At 53.8% G+C, this 20731-nt stretch overlaps 1 protein-coding gene across 1 annotated transcript in view; it reads left to right on the top strand.

The window, feature by feature from the left end:
- Window positions 1–20731, top strand: part of MDGA1 (MAM domain containing glycosylphosphatidylinositol anchor 1) — a 72849-nt gene that overhangs the window by 21061 nt on the left and 31057 nt on the right. The window contains exons 2-8 of the mRNA XM_014545717.1: window positions 7587–7726; window positions 11833–12007; window positions 13720–13916; window positions 14923–15055; window positions 15310–15579; window positions 17109–17438; window positions 20650–20731. Of these exons, the coding sequence (XP_014401203.1) occupies window positions 7587–7726; window positions 11833–12007; window positions 13720–13916; window positions 14923–15055; window positions 15310–15579; window positions 17109–17438; window positions 20650–20731 (1327 nt within the window). The remainder of the gene's footprint in view (window positions 1–7586; window positions 7727–11832; window positions 12008–13719; window positions 13917–14922; window positions 15056–15309; window positions 15580–17108; window positions 17439–20649) is intronic.

The raw sequence follows: 20731 nt of genomic DNA, 5'->3' as shown, positions 1-20731 counted from the left end.
AGCGTCTTCAGTGAGGAGCACTAGGCCTCATGGGCTCTGCATCCTAGCGCTGAGGGCAGGGTGGGTCACTAATAGACGCTCGGGAAATGTTACAGAGCAATCGATGGATCAATGGCACATTACCAGGCAACTCTGAGTGCCCTTGGAAGGGTTGGGAGGCAGGGAGTGAGGGGGAGGATGGAGAGGGAACTGGCTTGGACCAAGGCCTGATGACCTGAGAGAATGTCCAGGGGTGGACAGGACACAGTGTGCTGTGCGTCTCCTCCGGATGACCCGCATGAAGGCGAGGCCAGAAGAGATGGTAGAACTGTTTCAAACTGGTTTTTCCATCATAGAATTGGAGCCCCGCCCTCTCTCCATCCCCCCGACCTGGAGAGCTCTGAGAAGTCGCCTGGCCCATCCTGGCTGGCCGTGAACAGAGGACAGGCTCAGCCAGCTCCGAAGCCAGCACGGTGGGTGGGGAGGCCAGGGCAAACCCCCCGCTGTGGAGAGCACAGAGGGCAGGGTTCATCCAGGTCAATGGGCCGCAGGGGCGGCCCATAATGCGGCCCATAAGCATCATCCCTGAGAGGAGGAGGCCAGGCGGAGCTGGCCAGGCACCGGCCCTGAGATCCTGCTCCCAGGCCCGGCCGCCATTCTCTGAGCAGCTAATTAAAAGAGAAAAGCCTGTTAATATTTCAGCATTGTTAACCTCCCTAAATTATTTAGTGTCCATTTGCATTGCATGCATAAAAAGATCGATAAACATGTGCGTACCAGGAGCTGGGAAGGCGGGGGAGGGGCAGTTTAAAGGATGCTGCCCGGGACCGTCCCACCGGTGACTGGTCCTGCGTGTCCTCCCACTGCGTGGACGCTCGGGAACTGGAAATGCATGGGGCTGAGCACAGAGGCCAGGCAGTCAGACAGACACCCAACCAGCAGGGCATCCTTGGGCAACTTACTTAACCTTACTCAGCCTCAGCTTCCTCATCTGACAAATGGGAACAATAACAGACTTGTTATGAGCAATAAATAAGATAATAGATATGAAGCACTCAATGCAATGTTTGCGCAGAGTAAATGGTTATATTATGTGTACGTACATGGTTATATGTCATGTTATGGTGGGGGAGACCTGGGACATAACTGCAGCTCACAGCCTCCCTCCCTGCTTCCTCTCTGCCTCTCCGCAGGCCTTTCGCCCAGCCCTTCGAGAGACTATACACTTCCCTAGGGCAGGGCCTGGTGCCATCGCTCCCCGTACCCCGGGACCCCAGCACCAAGCTCAGCCCCTCCCGCTCATAAGGATTTGTTGGGTGACGGTCTGATGGAAGCCAGGACCAGAACACAGATCCCGATTCCATGTTGCCTGGCCCAGAACGCTCAGCGATGCAGTTAGGGGGGTGGGCCTTGGCCTGCCATCTGGCAACTGGGCAGCTAGAACCAACTCCAGGTGGGGAAGTCGCAGCCCCTGCTCCTTTCTCTCCTTCTCTCCCCGACTCCGCTCTGTGTGGAAGTTTCCCAGCCTGCAGACACCCTTCCCCTGAAGGGGCAGGAGCAGGGAGCAGGACAACAGCCCCCCGTTGGCTGCGATTGACCTTTTCAAATGTGTGGAGGGAACCTGATGGAAAGCTGATGGGGCTTTAAATTCAGGTTTTCCATGCGCTTGCTGTCTGCCTGCCTTGTTTGCTCTGCATGTACTGCTGCACCCTCATGCCTCTGTCAGCACCCCTCCCCCCCTCAGCTAGCAGCCAGGAGGACGTTCTCTCATGGGGGTGGGGTCCTTGATGAAACTCCCCTTCTAGGTTCCAGTGAGAATCCTCTTCGGAAGCCCAGTGGGCAGCTTGAATTAGCCTTCACGTGAGTCATAGAGTGTGTGGCTTCCTCCCTGGGCCTGCGGGTGCCACAATCCCCACCGGCACCTACAATTTGAGGGTGTCTTCTTTTGGGGGAAGAGAGGAGTGAGCTGATTGGCCAGAAGCCCTCTGCTAGGGACTTGCTATTTCTGCCTCAGCCGTCCTCATGATGAAGTTGCCCCCTGGGTGACATCTCTCATGCCATCTCTTATTCTCAGCCAAGGGACTGGCATGTGGTGTGTGGTAGTGGTGGTGGTGGGGGGGGGGGTGTTACTTGACTCCACAGCCTTAGTTTTGTGTTGAGCATCGGATCAGCACTTCTCCACTTGTTACAGACAACACTTCTGTCTCTCAAGATGTTAAGAGCTACTCTGTGAAGAAAGGGCTTTATGGTCAAATAGACTTGGAAAGCACTGGATTAAACCAAGTCAGCGGGTGTGTTCACTGCAGGACTTTTCAGAGCCTTTAATCATATCCTCTTGTGAGCCGAGGCTCTGAGGAGAGAGAGGAGGCAGCGTCCTTGTTTGGCGGGGGACTGTGGATGAACACTTTACGGCACACAGGTTGGGGGACAGGGTTTTCCTTTCCTCATGGGGGTTTATTGATAGAGCTCGGAAAGCGAAATGAAACCAGGGCCAGAGCTGACGGTTCCACATGGGCCTGGGAATGTGCTATGACAGGCTCCCCTGGCGACACAGGGCGAGGATGGGGGCATCTGAGGACGATTGGGCCAGTGGACTGAGTTCCAGGCCACTGAGTGGAAGGCCTGGGTTCGAGTCCCAGCGCTGCTCTGGGTCAGTGAGTGACGGGATTGCCTTCTCCACGCCATCGTGTCCTCTGCCAACACAGGCTACATAGGACTTGCCTGTCTGCCTCTCAGAACCGAGGCGAGGAGCTTGCAGTTATGGCCCCGGGAATACATCAGTCGTCATCGTCTGTGGGTCCTGTCATTCGGGCCTCAGGCCCGGGGAGTGGGCTCCTGAGGGCAGTGCGGGATCATCTGTAGAATAAAGTGCTGGTGGACACGGTTCTATTGTTCACCGTGTGCCAGACCCTGTTTTAAACACTTCACCTGAGTTTACGTATTTATTCCTCACAACAACCCCATTTCACAACTGAGGAAACGTAACTTGCTAAAAGTCACAAAATAACTCGCTGAAAGCTGGGTGAGGGTTATGATAAGAGGGGTGCTCCCTGAAGGGCACCCCCTCCCTGGTTTCCAAGCCCCCTTTAGCCCTGCACAGCCCTCAGCAGGAGTCTTGACCGTATTCATGAAGCATCCCCACCGGTGTAATGTCTGCTTTGAGTGTTTGCACCCCTGGAGTGTAGAGGGGGCCACAGAGGGGGCCTGTCTGTCCCCATCTCTCCCTCCTGTTTGATCATCTCAGGAGCTGTCATTTAGCAAAAGAACACATGCATACTGTTCGGCCAGATGTTTTACACATATTGTCTTCTTGTTTGTTTTTTGGTTAATCCTCCTCCAAAGATATTTTCCCATTAATTTTTAGAGAGAATGGAAGAGAGAGGGAGAGACACAGAGAGAGAAACATCAATGTGAGAGAGACACACAGATTGGTTGCCTCCTGCACGCACCCTGACCTGGGCTGGGCATCAAGCCTGCAATCGAAGTGACTGGAATCGAACCCGGCGCTCCCTTCAGTCCATGGGCTGGCGCTCTAGCCACTGAGCAGACCGGCTAGGGCTGCACATATTTTTTAAACCCTCACACCAGCCCTGGGAGAAGGCATTATTATTCCCATTTTGTAAATGAAGAGGCCAAGGCTCAGAGAGATGAAGTAACTTACCCCGTGTCACCCAGCTCGTGGGTAGCAGAGCCAGGAATTCATCCCAGATTGTCAGCTCTTTCCATCTCTCTAAAACCGGTCTCTCCTCTGCCCACTGTTGCTTGTCACATGCCCCTGCTTTAGAGTCGTCTTAGCACCAAGTGTACTCGGAAACCATCCGGTTCGTTTCTGTTTTTCTGTTTGCTACCCGTTTCCCCGAAGATGCTCTTTCCGAGCTGGTCCCTGGCTTTCCCCGACAGCCTCGTCAGCACCAGCAGGGCAGCGGCTGGGAGCGTTTGTTGTGTGACGGGCTGGATGGAGGGATTATGTCGGGGCCCCTGACATGGGCTCTGGCCTGGTTGCCTTTGGAATCAGAAGATGCTGCTGTTGGCAGTGCCACCCTGGGGCGTGTGGAGGGGAGGCTGAGGTTAAGCGGGACAGAGCACAGAGCCCCTTTGGGGGCCTGCGACGCTGTGGGGGTTTCTGTTGGTTCAGGGTTAGAAACACAGTTCCAGACACTCTGGGGGTGAGCAAAGTGTGGGACGCTGACTCATGCTAACGAAATTCAGTGGGGGTGGGGGTGGCGGTGGGGAGGGTGGGGTGATGGACAAACTGAAATACCAAGGTCAGGGGGTCTGGCTACCTTGCTGCTAGCCAGTACTCCTCCAAAGGGGATATGTGCACCTGGGAGACGTCAGCCATGGGAAGGAGGAGTAGGAGTTCACAGCCTGGTGGCAGAAAGACAAGGACCTGAATTGGATGGACACACAGATTGATGCCTTGTTGTGGTGCTGGGGGGAGTAACCACACAAAAGGAGGGGTTGTGCAGGTCAGCCGTGGGCGCTGCCTGGAGGAAGTTACACATTGTATGTCCAGGCTTTATCTCACCTCTGCGCACCTCTTTAGGGCCAGGACTCTGTTCACTCCCTATGTCCCTCGAACCCTACAGCTCTCCCACCTCCTCTCTCCACCATCACCTGTGATCAGACAGGTGTGAACCCCTAGGGGGCTTTGTCCTCCTTCCGGGAGCCCAAGCCTTTGTGGGGTGGGGCTGGTTTGCCTTTAGGACGGGGGCGCTGACACTGAGGGAGGGGCTTTCCCAGTTCCGTCTTTTCCCTCTGGGCCCCCCAGCCCTGGGCACTGGGAGAGAGGTCGGGGGGAGCCAGTTTTTTGAGAACTTCTGGTCCCCGTGGGAGAACTTCTGTCCCTTGGAGAAGATGCTGGCACAGGCCCAGGGAGCAATGAGGGAAAATTAACAGGGCTTTGGGGAAAGGGAATGTGTAGTCTGTGGGTTGGGGAATCTTAGGGTAAGCTCTCTAAGATGGTTGGGGCTGGGTAAATGCTCTCAGGAGAAACTAAGGGGATGAGGGAAGCAGCTGGGCAAAAAGTGGTTCAACTGACTTAGCCTTTGCCTGTTCCTAGGGTCTGGGGGGGGGTGGGGGCTGAGGGGGGTGTCTGGAGCGTGAACAGCACCACAGTCATCCCATCTTGAGGCAAGAGGACTAGCATCTGCACCGTGTTTATCAGGCACTGGGTGGGTGTGTATATCGGGGAAGGGTGACCTCCTAGGCATTTCTGGGCCAAGCACTGGCTAAGGGCAATTCCCTGGGAAGGTGAGCTCTGTGCACCCACAGCCACCACTCAGAGCAGCGGGGTGGACGCACCGACCAGATGCGGGAAGCTGGGTGGAGCCCCAGCAGCCTCCCCTGCAGGGCTGCTAAGACGGCGATGCTCACTGGGTGATGACCAGTCTGTACGGTGATGCTCCCTGGGTGATGACCAGTCTGGACGGCGATGCTCACTGGGAGATGACCAATCTGTACGCTGATGCTCACTGGGTAATGACCAGTCTGTATGGTGCTGCTCACTGGGTGATGTCCAGTGTGTACGGTGATGCTCCCTGGGTGATGACCAGTCTGGACGGCGATGCTCACTGGGAGATGACCAATCTGTACGCTGATGCTCACTGGGTAATGACCAGTCTGTATGGTGCTGCTCACTGGGTGATGTCCAGTGTGTACGGTGATGCTCCCTGGGTGATGACCAGTCTGGACGGCGATGCTCACTGGGAGATGACCAATCTGTACGCTGATGCTCACTGGGTAATGACCAGTCTGTATGGTGCTGCTCACTGGGTGATGTCCAGTGTGTACGGTGATGCTCCCTGGGTGATGACCAGTCTGGACGGCGATGCTCACTGGGAGATGACCAATCTGTACGCTGATGCTCACTGGGTAATGACCAGTCTGTATGGTGCTGCTCACTGGGTGATGTCCAGTGTGTACGGTGATGCTCCCTGGGTGATGACCAGTCTGGACGGCGATGCTCACTGGGAGATGACCAATCTGTACGCTGATGCTCACTGGGTAATGACCAGTCTGTATGGTGCTGCTCACTGGGTGATGTCCAGTGTGTACGGTGATGCTCCCTGGGTGATGACCAGTCTGGACGGCGATGCTCACTGGGAGATGACCAATCTGTACGCTGATGCTCACTGGGTAATGACCAGTCTGTATGGTGCTGCTCACTGGGTGATGTCCAGTGTGTACGGTGATGCTCCCTGGGTGATGACCAGTCTGGACGGCGATGCTCACTGGGAGATGACCAATCTGTACGCTGATGCTCACTGGGTAATGACCAGTCTGTATGGTGCTGCTCACTGGGTGATGTCCAGTGTGTACGGTGATGCTCCCTGGGTGATGACCAGTCTGGACGGCGATGCTCACTGGGAGATGACCAATCTGTACGCTGATGCTCACTGGGTAATGACCAGTCTGTATGGTGCTGCTCACTGGGTGATGTCCAGTGTGTACGGTGATGCTCCCTGGGTGATGACCAGTCTGGACGGCGATGCTCACTGGGAGATGACCAATCTGTACGCTGATGCTCACTGGGTAATGACCAGTCTGTATGGTGCTGCTCACTGGGTGATGTCCAGTGTGTACGGTGATGCTCCCTGGGTGATGACCAGTCTGGACGGCGATGCTCACTGGGAGATGACCAATCTGTACGCTGATGCTCACTGGGTAATGACCAGTCTGTATGGTGCTGCTCACTGGGTGATGTCCAGTGTGTACGGTGATGCTCCCTGGGTGATGACCAGTCTGGACGGCGATGCTCACTGGGAGATGACCAATCTGTACGCTGATGCTCACTGGGTAATGACCAGTCTGTATGGTGCTGCTCACTGGGTGATGTCCAGTGTGTACGGTGATGCTCCCTGGGTGATGACCAGTCTGGACGGCGATGCTCACTGGGAGATGACCAATCTGTACGCTGATGCTCACTGGGTAATGACCAGTCTGTATGGTGCTGCTCACTGGGTGATGTCCAGTGTGTACGGTGATGCTCCCTGGGTGATGACCAGTCTGGACGGCGATGCTCACTGGGAGATGACCAATCTGTACGCTGATGCTCACTGGGTAATGACCAGTCTGTATGGTGCTGCTCACTGGGTGATGTCCAGTGTGTACGGTGATGCTCCCTGGGTGATGACCAGTCTGGACGGCGATGCTCACTGGGAGATGACCAATCTGTACGCTGATGCTCACTGGGTAATGACCAGTCTGTATGGTGCTGCTCACTGGGTGATGTCCAGTGTGTACGGTGATGCTCCCTGGGTGATGACCAGTCTGGACGGCGATGCTCCCTGGATGATGACCAGCCTGTACGGCGATGCTCACTGGGTGATGACCAGTCTGTACAATTACAAAGCCCCCCCACCCCCAGCTCACTGAAAAGCACAGGTCTCCTGTAAGGGTGTGGGATGGGGAGGAAGTGCCCCTGAGCTCCCTGCCTCTCTGGTTCTGGCCTGCGGGCTCTGGGAGGATTCTTTCTGAGCTCCATGGGGTCAGGCCTCCAAAGAATGACCTGGGAAGGTCTGGGCTGACCCCTTCCTCAGACATGCTTGGGAGGGAGTCTCAGACCCCTTCTCACCTCTTGTCTAATCCTCCCCGCTCTCTGTCAGCTCCAGCCCAGGCCCAGATCGTCCACGCGGGCCAGGCGTGTGTGGTGAAAGAGGACAACATCAGCGAGCGCGTCTACACCATCCGGGAGGGCGACACCCTGGTGCTGCAGTGCCTTGTCACCGGGCACCCTCGGCCCCAGGTAGGCCCCCATCCAGCCTGTGCGGCCCCTCCTCCCTCCCACCCCCACTCTGGGATCACAGCTTGAGAAGCTGAAGCAGGGGTTGGGGACTAGGGGCGATAGTGGCAAATACAGAGAAGACAGGAGATGGGGCTGGGGAAGTAGCTGGAAAATGAACTCCCTGGGGGAAGGGCTGGAGGCTGCGGGCTTATTCGCCTGGAAACATTGATGGCCAAGGGGAAAAACTGAGTGTCAGGTATTCGGTTCCACTCCATCCCTCGTGTCTGTGAGCAGACACATCCTCAGATGCACCTTCAGCCCCAGTTAGAGGCCGTGTGCCAAGCGCTAGGGTAGGTGCTTTCTCCAGTGTTTTCTCATTGGCTCATCACAACCATTGTTTTCCCTGCTACTTAGGCTCAATCCCTGGGCTCATATTTGGAGATTGAGGTTCAGGGAGGTTAGGTAAACTCCCAAGGCCAGACAGCTCTGGTGAAGGTGGACACAGAATTTGAATCCAGAACCAGTGTTCTCTGTAGCTTGGCACACTTCCTCCCAGGGCATCCGTCTTGGATTGGGGACTCCAGGAATTACCAGCAACATTTAATACAATCTCTACTTTTGGAGGCTTCTGCTAGACAAGCCCTACACTCTGGAGATTAAAAGACTCAAAGCAATTAGAAAGCAACAGATGCTGAGAATCTGGAAATGCCAGGTGAATCTTGTCCCAGACCAACAGAATGATTCAGACAGGAAGCCGAGACTGGTTATCGCCGAGAACCACTGGGAGGAGGCAGGAGGCGGTGGGCTGGAGGGAGGATGCAATTTGCCGGTGAGCTGCTGTGACCTTTAAGAGGAGCAGAAGAGGTTTCGATTGGATCCTAGAAGGAGAGTGAAATGTGAAATCAAATGTCCTTTCTCAGGACAATTTTAGGAACAGGGATGGCTTTAGTAGGTTGGGCCTTGAGATGAGCAGATGGCCAAGGAAACCCCCAAGGACTCTTCGGGCCTGACGCTATGCCTGCTGCTTGCTCCTTCTCTGAGGTTTGTTTAGAGGCGAAAGCGGTGCTGCCAGCCTTCAGGCCGGTGTTGTGTCAGGTGTGACGATTAGGGATGGTTCTCCTGACGCCAGGGAGGCAGCTGGGCCATCTCTCCCTAAGGCGCACTAGCCATCTGTGGGTGTCCCCTGTGTATGAGTCATCTGTGGTTGTGGCTGTCTGTACAAGCCTTCATCTTTCCATTTCCATCCAAGGTTTCATTGTTTTTCCTGCTACCTAGGCTCAACCCCCTGGGCTCCTATTTGACTCTGTCCCATCTCATTCCCCACAGATAGCCGGCCTCTGAGGCCTGTCTTTCTATGCCCTTGCATGGGTCTTCTCCTCTCTATTCCTCATTGCTCCTCTAGGTCAGACCTTCAGTCCTGTTTCTTGGTCCCCTGCAGTAGACTCTCACTGGCCTCCCATTCTCCCAAGTTTCCCCCTCCAATCCATTCCTGCACCCTGACCCCAATCGTCATCCTCCAGCCGGCTACATCATATCATTGCCCTGCTCCGAAACCTTCGATGGCTCCCTGTTAGCAACCAGACTCAGCTCAGGTTTCTGGAGGTAGAATTGAAGACCTCCCACAATCCGGCCCCCTCCTGCCTTTCCTATCTCAGCTCCCACTGGCATCCTCCTCACACCCTGTGTTCCAGTCGAACTTGCCCAGTACACCCGGCCCATTCCTGCTTTAACCACTGCAGCTCACCTCTCCTGAAACGCCTTCAGTTGTTCCCTTTCTCACTCGTTTCATTACAACCAATATTTATTGAGTCCCTGCTATGTGCCAAGCCCTGTGATGGGGCACAAGGATATAGCTACGGTCCTGTTGTCATGGAGCATCTAGTCTCAGGGGAGCAGCCCCATCTCATGGCCCCCTGTGTGGGGGACTGAGTGGGCGGGGCATTCTCTACTCCAAATGTCATGAGAGGGAACCCCTGGGGCCAACATGCAGAGGAATCCATAGCGATGGTAGTGAGCAGAAGCTGAAGAACCTAGTTCGTGGAGGGCCGTGGAGCACCTGGACCTCAGGGGCAGTAGGGTTCATGCACACACGGAGGGGACATGAGTTGAGGCCACAGGGCCGTCCATGGCTGGGGAGCTGGAGCTGGACTCTATCTAACGCTGGAAGCTCGACATGAGTGGCACCACCTATCACTGGAGACCAGAGACCTCTGTCCACAGCCCAGAGTCACAGCCAGGAGTGGACCCTCTGCTTCAGGATGTGGGTGCACACAGTCACCTAGGAGAGAGCGTGACCCTAAGCCTGTCGCTGTCTTGCACTATCCAAGTGGTGAGGAAACCCTGAGCTGAGAAACGAACATAAAAACTGGTTGGAACCTGTGCACCCATGTATATTGGACATAGGCAGCCGTAAAGCTACACCACAGACAGGGAAGGATAAAGCAAACCACATCCTAAGCAGTAGGGAAACAAACGCCATCTAGACAATCATGTTAAAACCGCACAAGCCACCTACAAAAAGAAAACATATTTCCATGGCCTTGTTCTCTCTCCAAAGCACCCTGTGGTCTAAGTGCGGATTGCCTGAAACGGCCTGCGTCCTTCCCCAGGTTCTGCAAGCTCTAAGCCCATGAGGGTAGGGTTGTGTGTCACGGGGATGAGAGTAGCAACATTATGGCCTGCAGTGGCCCCTCCCTGCGTGAGAAGGTTGTCCTTTCACCGACTTCTCCCAGCCTTTTTTTTCATGACCTGTGGCCTGACCTAGTCACCAGGCTCAGGGCCCTGGCCCTGTCTCAGTAACAAGCAGTCCTCCTCAACTTTAGATGGAAACGTCCCTATCACATCCTCTGATCCTTAGGACTTAGTCATCTGAAACGGGTCAGTTTTTCTCGAACCTCTGGTACTTTCAACAGTAGCTCCAGTTTCTTGGGTGATCCTTGATTGTGTCCACCATCTAAGGCAGTGGTTCTCAACCTTCTGGCCCTTTAAATACAGTTCCTCATGTTGTGACCCAGCCATAAAATTATTTTCATTGCTACTTCATAACTGTAATGTTGCTACTGTTATGAATCATAATGTAAATATCTGATATGCAGGATGTTCTTAGGCGACCCCTGTGAAAGGGTCGTTCGACCGCCAAAGGGGTGGTGACCCACAGGTTGAGAACCGCTGACTAAGGCAATGTTAATAATAGCCATTTATTGAGTGACTCATATATACCAGGCCCCACACCTAGCTGCTTTACATACTTTATTCCTGAACGTCACAATGACCCTGCAAAGTGGGTGTTAGGCTACATAACAGTTATAGTTATCTATTGCTACAGAACAAGTGCTCCAAAATGAGGGGCTTAAAACAGCAAACACTATTGTCTGACGGTTTCTGCGGGATAGGCAGGGTGGAGTGGCTGAGTTGGCTGGCGCTGGCTCAGGGTCTCTCAGCGGCTGCAGTCATTTGAGGACTGACTGGGGCTGGCACATCCCCTTCCAGGCCACTTCCAGGTGCTGACCCGAGGCTTCCCGCCCTCCCTGTGGGCCTCTCCATAGGGTTGCTCATGACATGACAGCTGGCTTTCCCCAGAGCGAGAAAGTGACCAAGATGGGTTGGAGGTGACGTACCATCATCACTCCTGCCCTATTCTACTGGTCACACAGACCATCTGGTACTAAGTGTGAGGGGACTACAGAAAGGTGTGATACAGGAGGCAGGCAGCATTCCAGGCCAGCATGGACACTGGCTACCACCTAGACCTCTTGCACAGATGAGAAATCTGAAGCCTTCCAGGCAATAAGTATACATTAATTTAATACCCCCAGTCACCCCAGGAGGGTGCAATATTCTCCATTTTACAAATGAGGAAAGGAAGGCAGGAGAGGCTGGGCAAGTTACCCACAAGTCCATGCTCCAAGCACTGCACATACTGCCTTCTTTAAAGCTTAGCCGTCTGACCCCGGATTCCCCAGGCTCTTGGCTGACATGTCCTATCTTGCCTGCGCATTCCCACAAGTCGGTTTGGGTTGGTTTCCTAGGCCGCGTAAGCTTGTGAAGGGGAGACACATTGCAGGGTTCAGCCTGGAGGCCCCCCACCTTCACTGCGGGGTCTGAATCTGCTCTCCCTGCCTGCCCAGGTGCGGTGGACCAAGACTGCGGGGAGCGCGTCCGACAAGTTCCAGGAGACGTCCGTGTTCAATGAGACGCTGCGCATCGAGCGCATCGCGCGCACGCAGGGCGGACGCTACTACTGCAAAGCCGAGAACGGCGTGGGCGTGCCCGCCATCAAGTCCATCCGCGTGGACGTGCAGTGTGAGTTGGCGCCCTTCCTGTCTGTCCTGGCCCCTCCCTGTCCATCCTGGCTTCGGGAGACCCCCTGGGGCTCAGGCTGGGTAGGAGGAGTGGGGGTGGAGTGCCACAGAGAACCGACACCTCCGTGGAGGACAGGAGACACTTCCTCTCGTCCATGCTGGAGAGGGAAATCGCTGCTGCATCCCTGCGGTTCCTCCGATGTGTACTACCCTATGCCACTCACACTTTCCTGTCCCTAATCCCTTATGAATCTCGCAACATCCCTGCCAGAGGGCAAGACAGGTTGGATTATACCCATTCCACAGATGAAGAAACTGAGGTACCAAGGGCTCATGTCTTGTTCAAGGGTATAGGTCTCTTCATTATGGTCCAGTGCCCTTCCCGCATACCTCATGCCTCTGATTTTGTCCCAGGGCAGCTCTGAAACTTCCTTACCCGACCACGTGCAGGAGCAAGCACCCGTCAGTTCTTGCTGCTTGAATGGGAGGCAGTCCCTACCTGCCTCCATGGATATTCCCTTAATCCCGAGGCTAGCTCCCTGCTTGCCACCCGCCCCTGTGCCTATCCAGGCTGACCCAGGTATCCAGCACCTGTGAGGCCAGGCCCAAGGGCCTGGCTTATACGATCTTAATGTCTACAATGAACTTACCCATTAAAGACACCTCACACTACCCTAGTGGAGCCCAATAGAGTGGTGAGCAATGGAACCCCAGGTCCTCTCTTCTGTCCCCCATCAGCCACCCAGGGGCCTGCCAAACTCTGGGACTGAGGGTCATTTCTCGAGTTATTGGTGCTGGAAGGGGCTGGCAGGCATGCCCTGGACTTCATCACTGCCCCACCTCTGCCCGTGGCCTTGGTAATGATCTTTATCTCAGTGGACCGTGGAAGGAGGACAGAATGTTGGGCTGTTGGAACATCCACTGAAGGATGTGTGCATGTGGAATGACGGTGCCTTTGGTTCACAATCCTGGTTGCACATTAGAATCTCGGGGGGGGGGGACCTTTAAAAAATTATTAATGTCTGGGTCCTGCTTTCAGAGATTCTGATGTAATTGACTGGGGGTGGGGCCCCGACATTGGGTGTGTGTTTTTTAATTGAGGATTAACCTACATGCAAGAGAGTGCACTAGTCACAAATGTACAACTTAATGAATTCTTACATGTGTATGTGCCTGTGCAAACACCACCAGTTCAAGAGAACCTCCAGGACCTAGAAAGTTCCCTCATACCCCCGCTGTCAGTAATCTTCTTAGAGGCAATCACTCTTCTGATTTCTGACACCGTTAATGAGCTCTTCCAGGCATCGGTATTAAAAAGGAAATCTCCATGTGATTCTATTGTGCAAACAGGGGCGAGAACCGCCAATCTGGTCCAATTTACTCCTGAGGAAACTGGCAGGGAGGGGCTTAGGCAGGTCTCACTACAAATTAATAGCTGGCCTGGGATTTGAACCAGGCTGCATCTGCTTCCTCCATCCCATGCTGGGAGGGTGAAGATAGACAACCCCCGTGCCGCTTCCTGGGGAGGGAGGGACAGCTGAGGAGTCATCAAGTCCAGCCCCCTGATCCTAAAGTTGGTCAAGCTTGCAGGGCTGGAAGCGCATCTGGAAGCACCCGTGAGGGTGGCTCAGCTTTCCCTGAGGGCTGTCAGGAGCCCAAGCCCCCCCCTAGGGGTCACCCAGTCCTGACTCCCCTGGGGCTGTGTCCTTGCAGACCTGGACGAGCCGGTGCTGACGGTGCACCAGACGGTGAGCGACGTTCGAGGCAACTTCTACCAGGAGAAGACGGTGTTCCTGCGCTGCACCGTCAACTCCAACCCGCCGGCCCGCTTCATCTGGAAGCGCGGCTCCGACACCCTGTCCCACAGCCAGGACAACGGCGTGGACATCTATGAGCCCCTCTACACCCAGGTCAGGATGGGCAGTAGCTGGCCTGGTCTCCTCATAGCTCACCCTGCACTTCCTCCTGCACCAAACCAGGGAGGGGACACGGGGGCTGAGGCCTCACCATCTGCAGGTCTTGGGGCTGCCCTGGCTGATACAGCATGTTCTGACATCAGACACTCTGGGGCAGATGAAACGGGACGAACAGCTCAGGGAACAGTGATGGGGACAGGAGCGTCCTCAGGGCAACAAGTCCTTCTGGAACATTGCCAGTTAGGAAAGACAACCCCTAGAGCAGTGGTTCTCAACCTGTGGGTCGCGACCCTTTTGGGGGTCGAATGACCCTTTCACAGGGGTCGCCTAAAAGACCATCGGAAAACATATATATATATAATTACATGTTGTTTTTGTGATTAATCACTATGCTTTAATTATGTTCAATTTGTAACAATGAAATTGGGGGTCACCACAACATGAGGAACTGTACTAAAGGGTCGCGGCATTAGGAAGGTTGAGAACCGCTGCCCTAGAGGGAGGCGAGTCACCCCTGCCCGCTGCTGGCTGTCAGAGTATTGGAACCCCCTGGGCAGACGCAGCAGGAGTTGGGGGCAGAGAGATGACTCCACTTCCCATAGGCCCCCTAGGGTCCCAAGAAATGGTGATGAACATTCCTACCAGGGAGGGCTTTCAAAGGCGGCTTTTGGAAGTGGCTGCCAGAGTGCCACATGTGGCCTTGGCCTGTGGGATTAGCTCCATATTCGTGAGAGCAGGGTTCCCTCCCTACCCCTCCATTTTCCAAAGCGGAGAAACTGAGGCCAGGTCCTGGCCAGTGTGCACCAGGGCAGTTCCAGACCCAGAGAAACCCAAGGTTTGGGGAGTGCAGCATCCCCCCCAGACTCAGGCTCCCTGGGGATAAATGGTGTGGAGATGGGGGAAGATCGGCATTTACTTCAGCCCCTGGTGCTGGATAATGAGTGAGGGACCCCTGGAGACCTGAGCAGACCCCTCACACCAGTGGTCCACTGCTGCCCAGGGGGAGACAAAGGTCCTGAAGCTGAAGAACCTTCGGCCCCAGGATTACGCCAGCTACACCTGCCAGGTGTCTGTACGCAACGTGTGTGGCATCCCGGACAAGGCCATCACTTTCCGGCTCACCAACACCACGGGTACAGGCACTTCCCCGCCCACACCCTTGCCCACCTGAGCTGACTCCCCACCCAGGAGACAGTGCCTCACCCCATACAGAACTCTAGGCACATCACCACCAGTGCATCCCTGCTCCCCTCTGCCTGCTCCCTGCCTTCTCCCCTTTCTTTCTTCTCCCCATCCTTCCCCAACCCCATGGTTTTCCTAGCTCCTATATCCCCACATTCAGCCCTGCCTCCCACCCGCCTAAGACCCCACCTCCTTGTCCTCTTAGCACCACCAGCCCTGAAGCTGTCTGTGAATGAAACGCTGGTGGTGAACCCTGGGGAGAATGTGACGGTGCAGTGTCTGCTGACAGGCGGTGATCCCCTACCCCAGCTGCAGTGGTCCCATGGGCCAGGCCCGCTGCCCTTGGGGGCTCTGGCCCAGGGTGGCATCCTCAGCATCCCTTCAGTGCAGGCCCTGGACTCTGGCTACTACAACTGCACAGCCACCAACAATGTGGGCAACCCCGCCAAGAAGACCGTCAACCTGCTGGTGCGATGTACGTGGCTCCGGAGGGGTGGGGGTGGGGGGGAACTCAGAGGCAGACAGGGTCCCTGTCCTCCAGGAACGACCGATGAAGTGGGAGAGGGGCCTGTCTGCTTCCTCTTGGTAGGTGATATATGCTGAGAAGGCATGTTCCAGGCACTTTTATTTCCCTGCAGATGGCAGGATTAAATTTTGTGTAAAGTTTTATTTACAATTTACAATCTACATTTCCAAATATAAACTCAACAATCCAAGAGGTAGGGAGGACTGGTATTGAGTACCTACATTTTTTTTTTTTAAGATTGGGAAACATGTTACAAAAAGCTAAGTATGGACTTCCAGTCTTTAGGAGAAATTTCCTGGCTTTCTTTTTGGGGAGGGCAGGTTTTAAAAGAGGCCAGACCCTTTACTTTGTAAACTCTGAGCTTTAATGTAACTGCCCTCCCCATCCACCTGTTTTCATTTGGCCTTTAAAACTGGAGTTGATGAGGTCTCAATTTACATCCAATACTTATGGTCACTTCTTTTTTAAAATATATTTGTATTGATTTCAGAGAGGAAGGGAGAGGGGGAGAGAGAGAAAAAAATCAATGATGAGAGAGAATCATTGATCGGCTACCTCCTGCACACCCCACACTGGTTATCGAGCCCACAACCCAGGTGTATTCTCTGAGTGAGAATCAAACAATGACTTCCTGGCCAGGCTCTTATGGTCACTTCCTAGGGGGACATACAGCTTGCTTCGTCCAACCCAGCAAAGGATACCAGTGGCTGTGGTATCAGTGTCCTGTCCAATTAGCATCCAATATTAAGAGTCATGTCTAACTCTTGCATTACATCAAGCAATATTTAGCTTTTAAAAGAGGCCAGACCCTTTACTTTGTAAACTCTGAGCTTTAATGTAACTGCATGTAAAATTATTGTATTGGGCTCTTACTATAACAATCACAATAACTTGCTGAAAAGAGTTAAATGGCACCAAAGTAAAATGTACAGACTAAAATTTCCCCTCAGTTTCCCTCAGTCCCACTGTCTAGATAGAACCACTATTACATTCTGTTGCATCCTTACAGAATTTGTATTTTGTTCATTCAAGGTTTAAAACGAGAATACAAATAAAGTAGCGCAGTGGTTACGAGCACAGGCTCGGAATTAAACTGAGTGTCGGTTCGCTCCTTGTAAAACAGGGACGATAAAGTGCCTCCCTCACAGACCGGGGGATGAGTTAAATGAGTCAACCTGTGCAAAGTGCGTGGAACAGTGCCTCTCACCAAGTGTATGTTCAGTAACAGTGACTCTAATGATCACTAAACCCACTTTTCTGCAGCGAGCTTTTTTAAACTCTTAAAAACACATCTGAACAAGTAGAACAATTTCCAAGCAAAAGGATGGTTTCTGGTGGTGGTGGTGGTGGTGGGAGGGTGTAGTTCCCAACCTGCAGGAGGGCCACTTTGAGGGGAGGAGCTGGGTCTGGGGAGGGGTGGGACATGACCCTGGCTTTGGGCCAGCCCCAGCCAACCTGCCCTCCCCACCCACCTGCAGCCATGAAGAATGCCACATTCCAGATCACCCCAGACGTGATCAAAGAAAGTGAGAACATACAGCTGGGCCAGGACCTGAAGCTCTCGTGCCACGTGGATGCGGTGCCCCAGGAGAAGGTGACCTATCAGTGGTTCAAGAACGGCAAGCTGGCACGCATGTCCAAGCGGCTGCTGGTGACCCGAAACGACCCTGAGTTGCCTGCGGTCACAAGCAGCCTAGAGCTCATTGACCTGCACTTCAGCGACTATGGCACCTACCTGTGTGTGGCTTCCTTCCCAGGAGCACCTGTACCCGACCTGAGCGTCGAAGTCAACATCTCCTCTGAGACAGGTGGGCAGCTGGAGGGGCAGCGGGGAGGTGTGAAGGAGCTGGAGAGGCCCACAGAGGGGAGAGGGGCAGGGGGTGGGGGTGGGGCAGCAGCTTGGGAAAGGGAGGCCAGAGTGGAAAGACTCCTTTTGTTCATGCCACACACATTTATCAAGCACCTATTCTATGCCAGGCACCGTGGTAGGTGCTGGGGTAGAGTGGTGGGCAAAATAGGCTCTGCCCTCATTGAACTAAGTAGGAAGGCAAACATTTTTCAGATAGCCTCACAGATGAATGTGCCACTGGCAAACTGTGATGCCTGAGACAGGAAAGAGTTCGCTAAGATAAAATCTTTGGTCTGCGATCTGAGGAGGGAGGGGTGGGATCTTACGAGGCAAAGGAGAGCAAGGGAGGGTGGAAGAGAAAGGCAGGTCAAGGAATCAGCAAATAAGGGCACTGAGGCAGGGCAGGGCGGGGGCCGTTTGGAGAACTGAAGGAAGGACAGCGTGGCTGGGGGGATGGGGTGAATGAGAGCACAGAGGCCAGCGGGGGCCAGGTTATGCAGGGGATCTGGGTCGCTGTTCCAATAACAATAAATAACAATAATGAAATAATAATGGCTAACGTTTATTGAGTACTTCCTATGTGTTCTAATGATTTTTATATTTATCTTATTCGCCTTCATGATTTACCTTATGGGATAGATAATTTAACTTCAGTTTTTAGAGACAAAGAAACAGGCTCAGAGAGTTTAAGAAGCTTACCTAAGACATCCTGCCTGGGTGGCTCCGTTGTTTGGCCTGTTGTCCTGTCCACCAAAGGGTTAAGGATTCAATTCCTGGTCAGGGCACACACTTAGGTTGCTGGTTTTGATCCCTGGTCGGTGCATATATGGGAGGTAACCGATAGTTGTTCTCTCTCACATCCACATCGATGTTTCTCTCTCCCCTCTTCTCTATAAACATATCCTCAGATGAGGACTAAAAAAAATAAAAAAAATAAAAACTTACCTAAGGCAACATAAGGTAACACAGCAGTAAGTGGTGGAGATGAGATTTGAACCCAGACCATCTGCCTTCAGAGCCTGAAGGGTCTACCCTTTGAGAATGACAGGAGCTGGAGGGGATGGCTCTGGAGGGGGTTTCTGGAATCTCGTTTCCAGTCCGCAGCACATTGCACCGAGGAGCTGGCTGACTCGGCGAAGCCTCTTTCACTCCCTGGGTCTCAGTTTCTCTTCTGTGAGCCATCGGACGAGACAGCCTTGGTGGCCCTTCCTTCTTGACATCCGCACACGGGGAGGGGTCAGGAAAGGCTTCCGAGCGGGCCTTTATGAATGGGCCAGGCCTCCACAGATTCCACAAACTTATCTCACCAATCATTGTGTGCCGGCCCTGGGTGGGGAGCTGGGGACCCAGACACAAATGCCACAGCCCGTCTCAGAGCCCGCTGCCCAGCTGGGAGAGGCATCTGTTGGGGTAAAGCAGGAATTGGAAGGGCAAACCTTAGAAAGGGAGCTAAAGGCAAGGTCTGCAGAGCATCCTGGGGACATGCGAGAAGGAATCCCAGGCGGCCAGGGAGGAGCCATGCTCCATGTGAGCATTTGCTCGGCGAGGGGACGGCGGCGGGGGGGAACACCCATGGGGTATGAGACTTGGCTTGTCAGGGAGTATATTCCTTATAAGTGGGTCCCACAGCTGGGACACAGGAAAGGAGAGGGAAGATGAGACTGGGGTGGCAAAGGCCAGAGCACAGGGCCTCCCTTACAGAGCCAAGAAGTTTGAGCTTTAACCTGAGGGCAGTACAGCCTCAAAGGGGGAAGGACTGTGGGTGAAGAAGTGTTGGGAGCTGGGATGTTTTATAAATGGAAACCAATGGAGCACAGGGCCATTTCCTCCATTTGGTTCATAAGCCTAATTAAGGCATGGAAGCTTATTATTATTTTTTTAATCCTCACCCAAGGCTATGTTTTTTCACTGATTTTAGAGAGAGAAGAAGGGAGAGGGAGAGAAACATTGATTGGTTGTCTCCCGTATGCACCCCTACAGGGGATTGACCCAGAAACCTGGGTATGTGCTCTCACTGGGAATTGAAGGAGACCTTTTGGGACAATCCTCCAACCAACTGAGCCACCCAGCCAGGGCAAGGCATGGAAGCTTTTTAAGGGCCCGTGGAAACGGTTTAGACCTGGAAAAATAAATTAATTGGCGCCAAAATACAAAGGGAAAGCTGCAAAATTAAAGCCAGTAAATGTATAAATGTTTATAGAGTATAAATTATGCTAACTAGATAACTGGATCTCAGCATGCCTTGTAGAGTTATTTGCAATTTACATTTAATGTAGGACATTTTAATTCGTTTGATGTGATGCAGGATGGGACCCATGGAACCCTTTAAAAGACCCTCCATTTGGGCATTATGCTGGGTTGGATTAGGTTTGGCTGTGAATAACAGGAAAACTCTTAATAAAAGTAGCTCGAATAAGTTAGCGGTGTATTTCTTTCTTCAAGCAAAAGTGAGCAGTCCAGGCTGGAATAGTGGCTCTGCTGCACCAAGTCCCCGGGGCCCCATACTCCGTCCTGTCTTGCTGTTCCGTTTTCCTTAGCACTCGCCTCCCGCCTCCTCCACGGTGGCAGCTCCAGCTGCAGCCTCCAGCCTGCATTCCAGCATGCAGGCAGGAGAAGCGTGGCAGGACTTCTCTTTGTTAGAGACACTTGCCTTCCGCCACATCCCGCTGGCCAGAATGTAGGCTCATGGTAGCCACAGGCAGGCTGGGAGATACAGTGTTCATTCTGGCCCTGGTCCTGCTATAACCCAGATGTTGGGGCTACAGACTAGCCATCTGTGGTAACACTCCAGAAAGAAGGTGGTGGCTTTAACTAGAGCAGGACCAGCGGCCAGGAGAGGGGAGATCGAGGGAGGAGATACTACTAGAATTGTTTAAAAGGTGGAATCCCCCAAACGGAGTGATGGTGGGGTAAGGGAGCAGAAGGAATAGGCCGGGACGATTTAGCTCTTTTTCTGAGTTGGGAGAGACTCCGTAGAGACCCGGGAGGTGGGAGGATTTGTGGAGGTGAGTATTGCTGGGGAATAACTGAGCTCTGGGGGACCATGGGATGGGGAAGGGAGGGGACGCCTGGGGTGGGGAAGGGAGGGTCGCACCTAGGGAGAGGGAAGGAGAAGCCCCAGAGCGGAGGCCACGGGGTACCTGCCTCTAACCCGCCCCTCCACCCTCCAGTGCCTCCCACCATCAGCGTGCCCAAAGGCAGGGCCATCGTCACCGTGCGCGAGGGCTCGCCTGCCGAGCTGCAGTGCGAGGT

This window comes from Myotis brandtii, unplaced genomic scaffold (genome assembly GCF_000412655.1).
Source record: "Myotis brandtii unplaced genomic scaffold, ASM41265v1 scaffold420, whole genome shotgun sequence".
NCBI classification, from domain to species: domain Eukaryota; kingdom Metazoa; phylum Chordata; class Mammalia; order Chiroptera; family Vespertilionidae; genus Myotis; species Myotis brandtii.
Note: the sequence above shows the minus strand (reverse complement) of the source record. Positions and strands in the feature narration are given on the sequence as shown.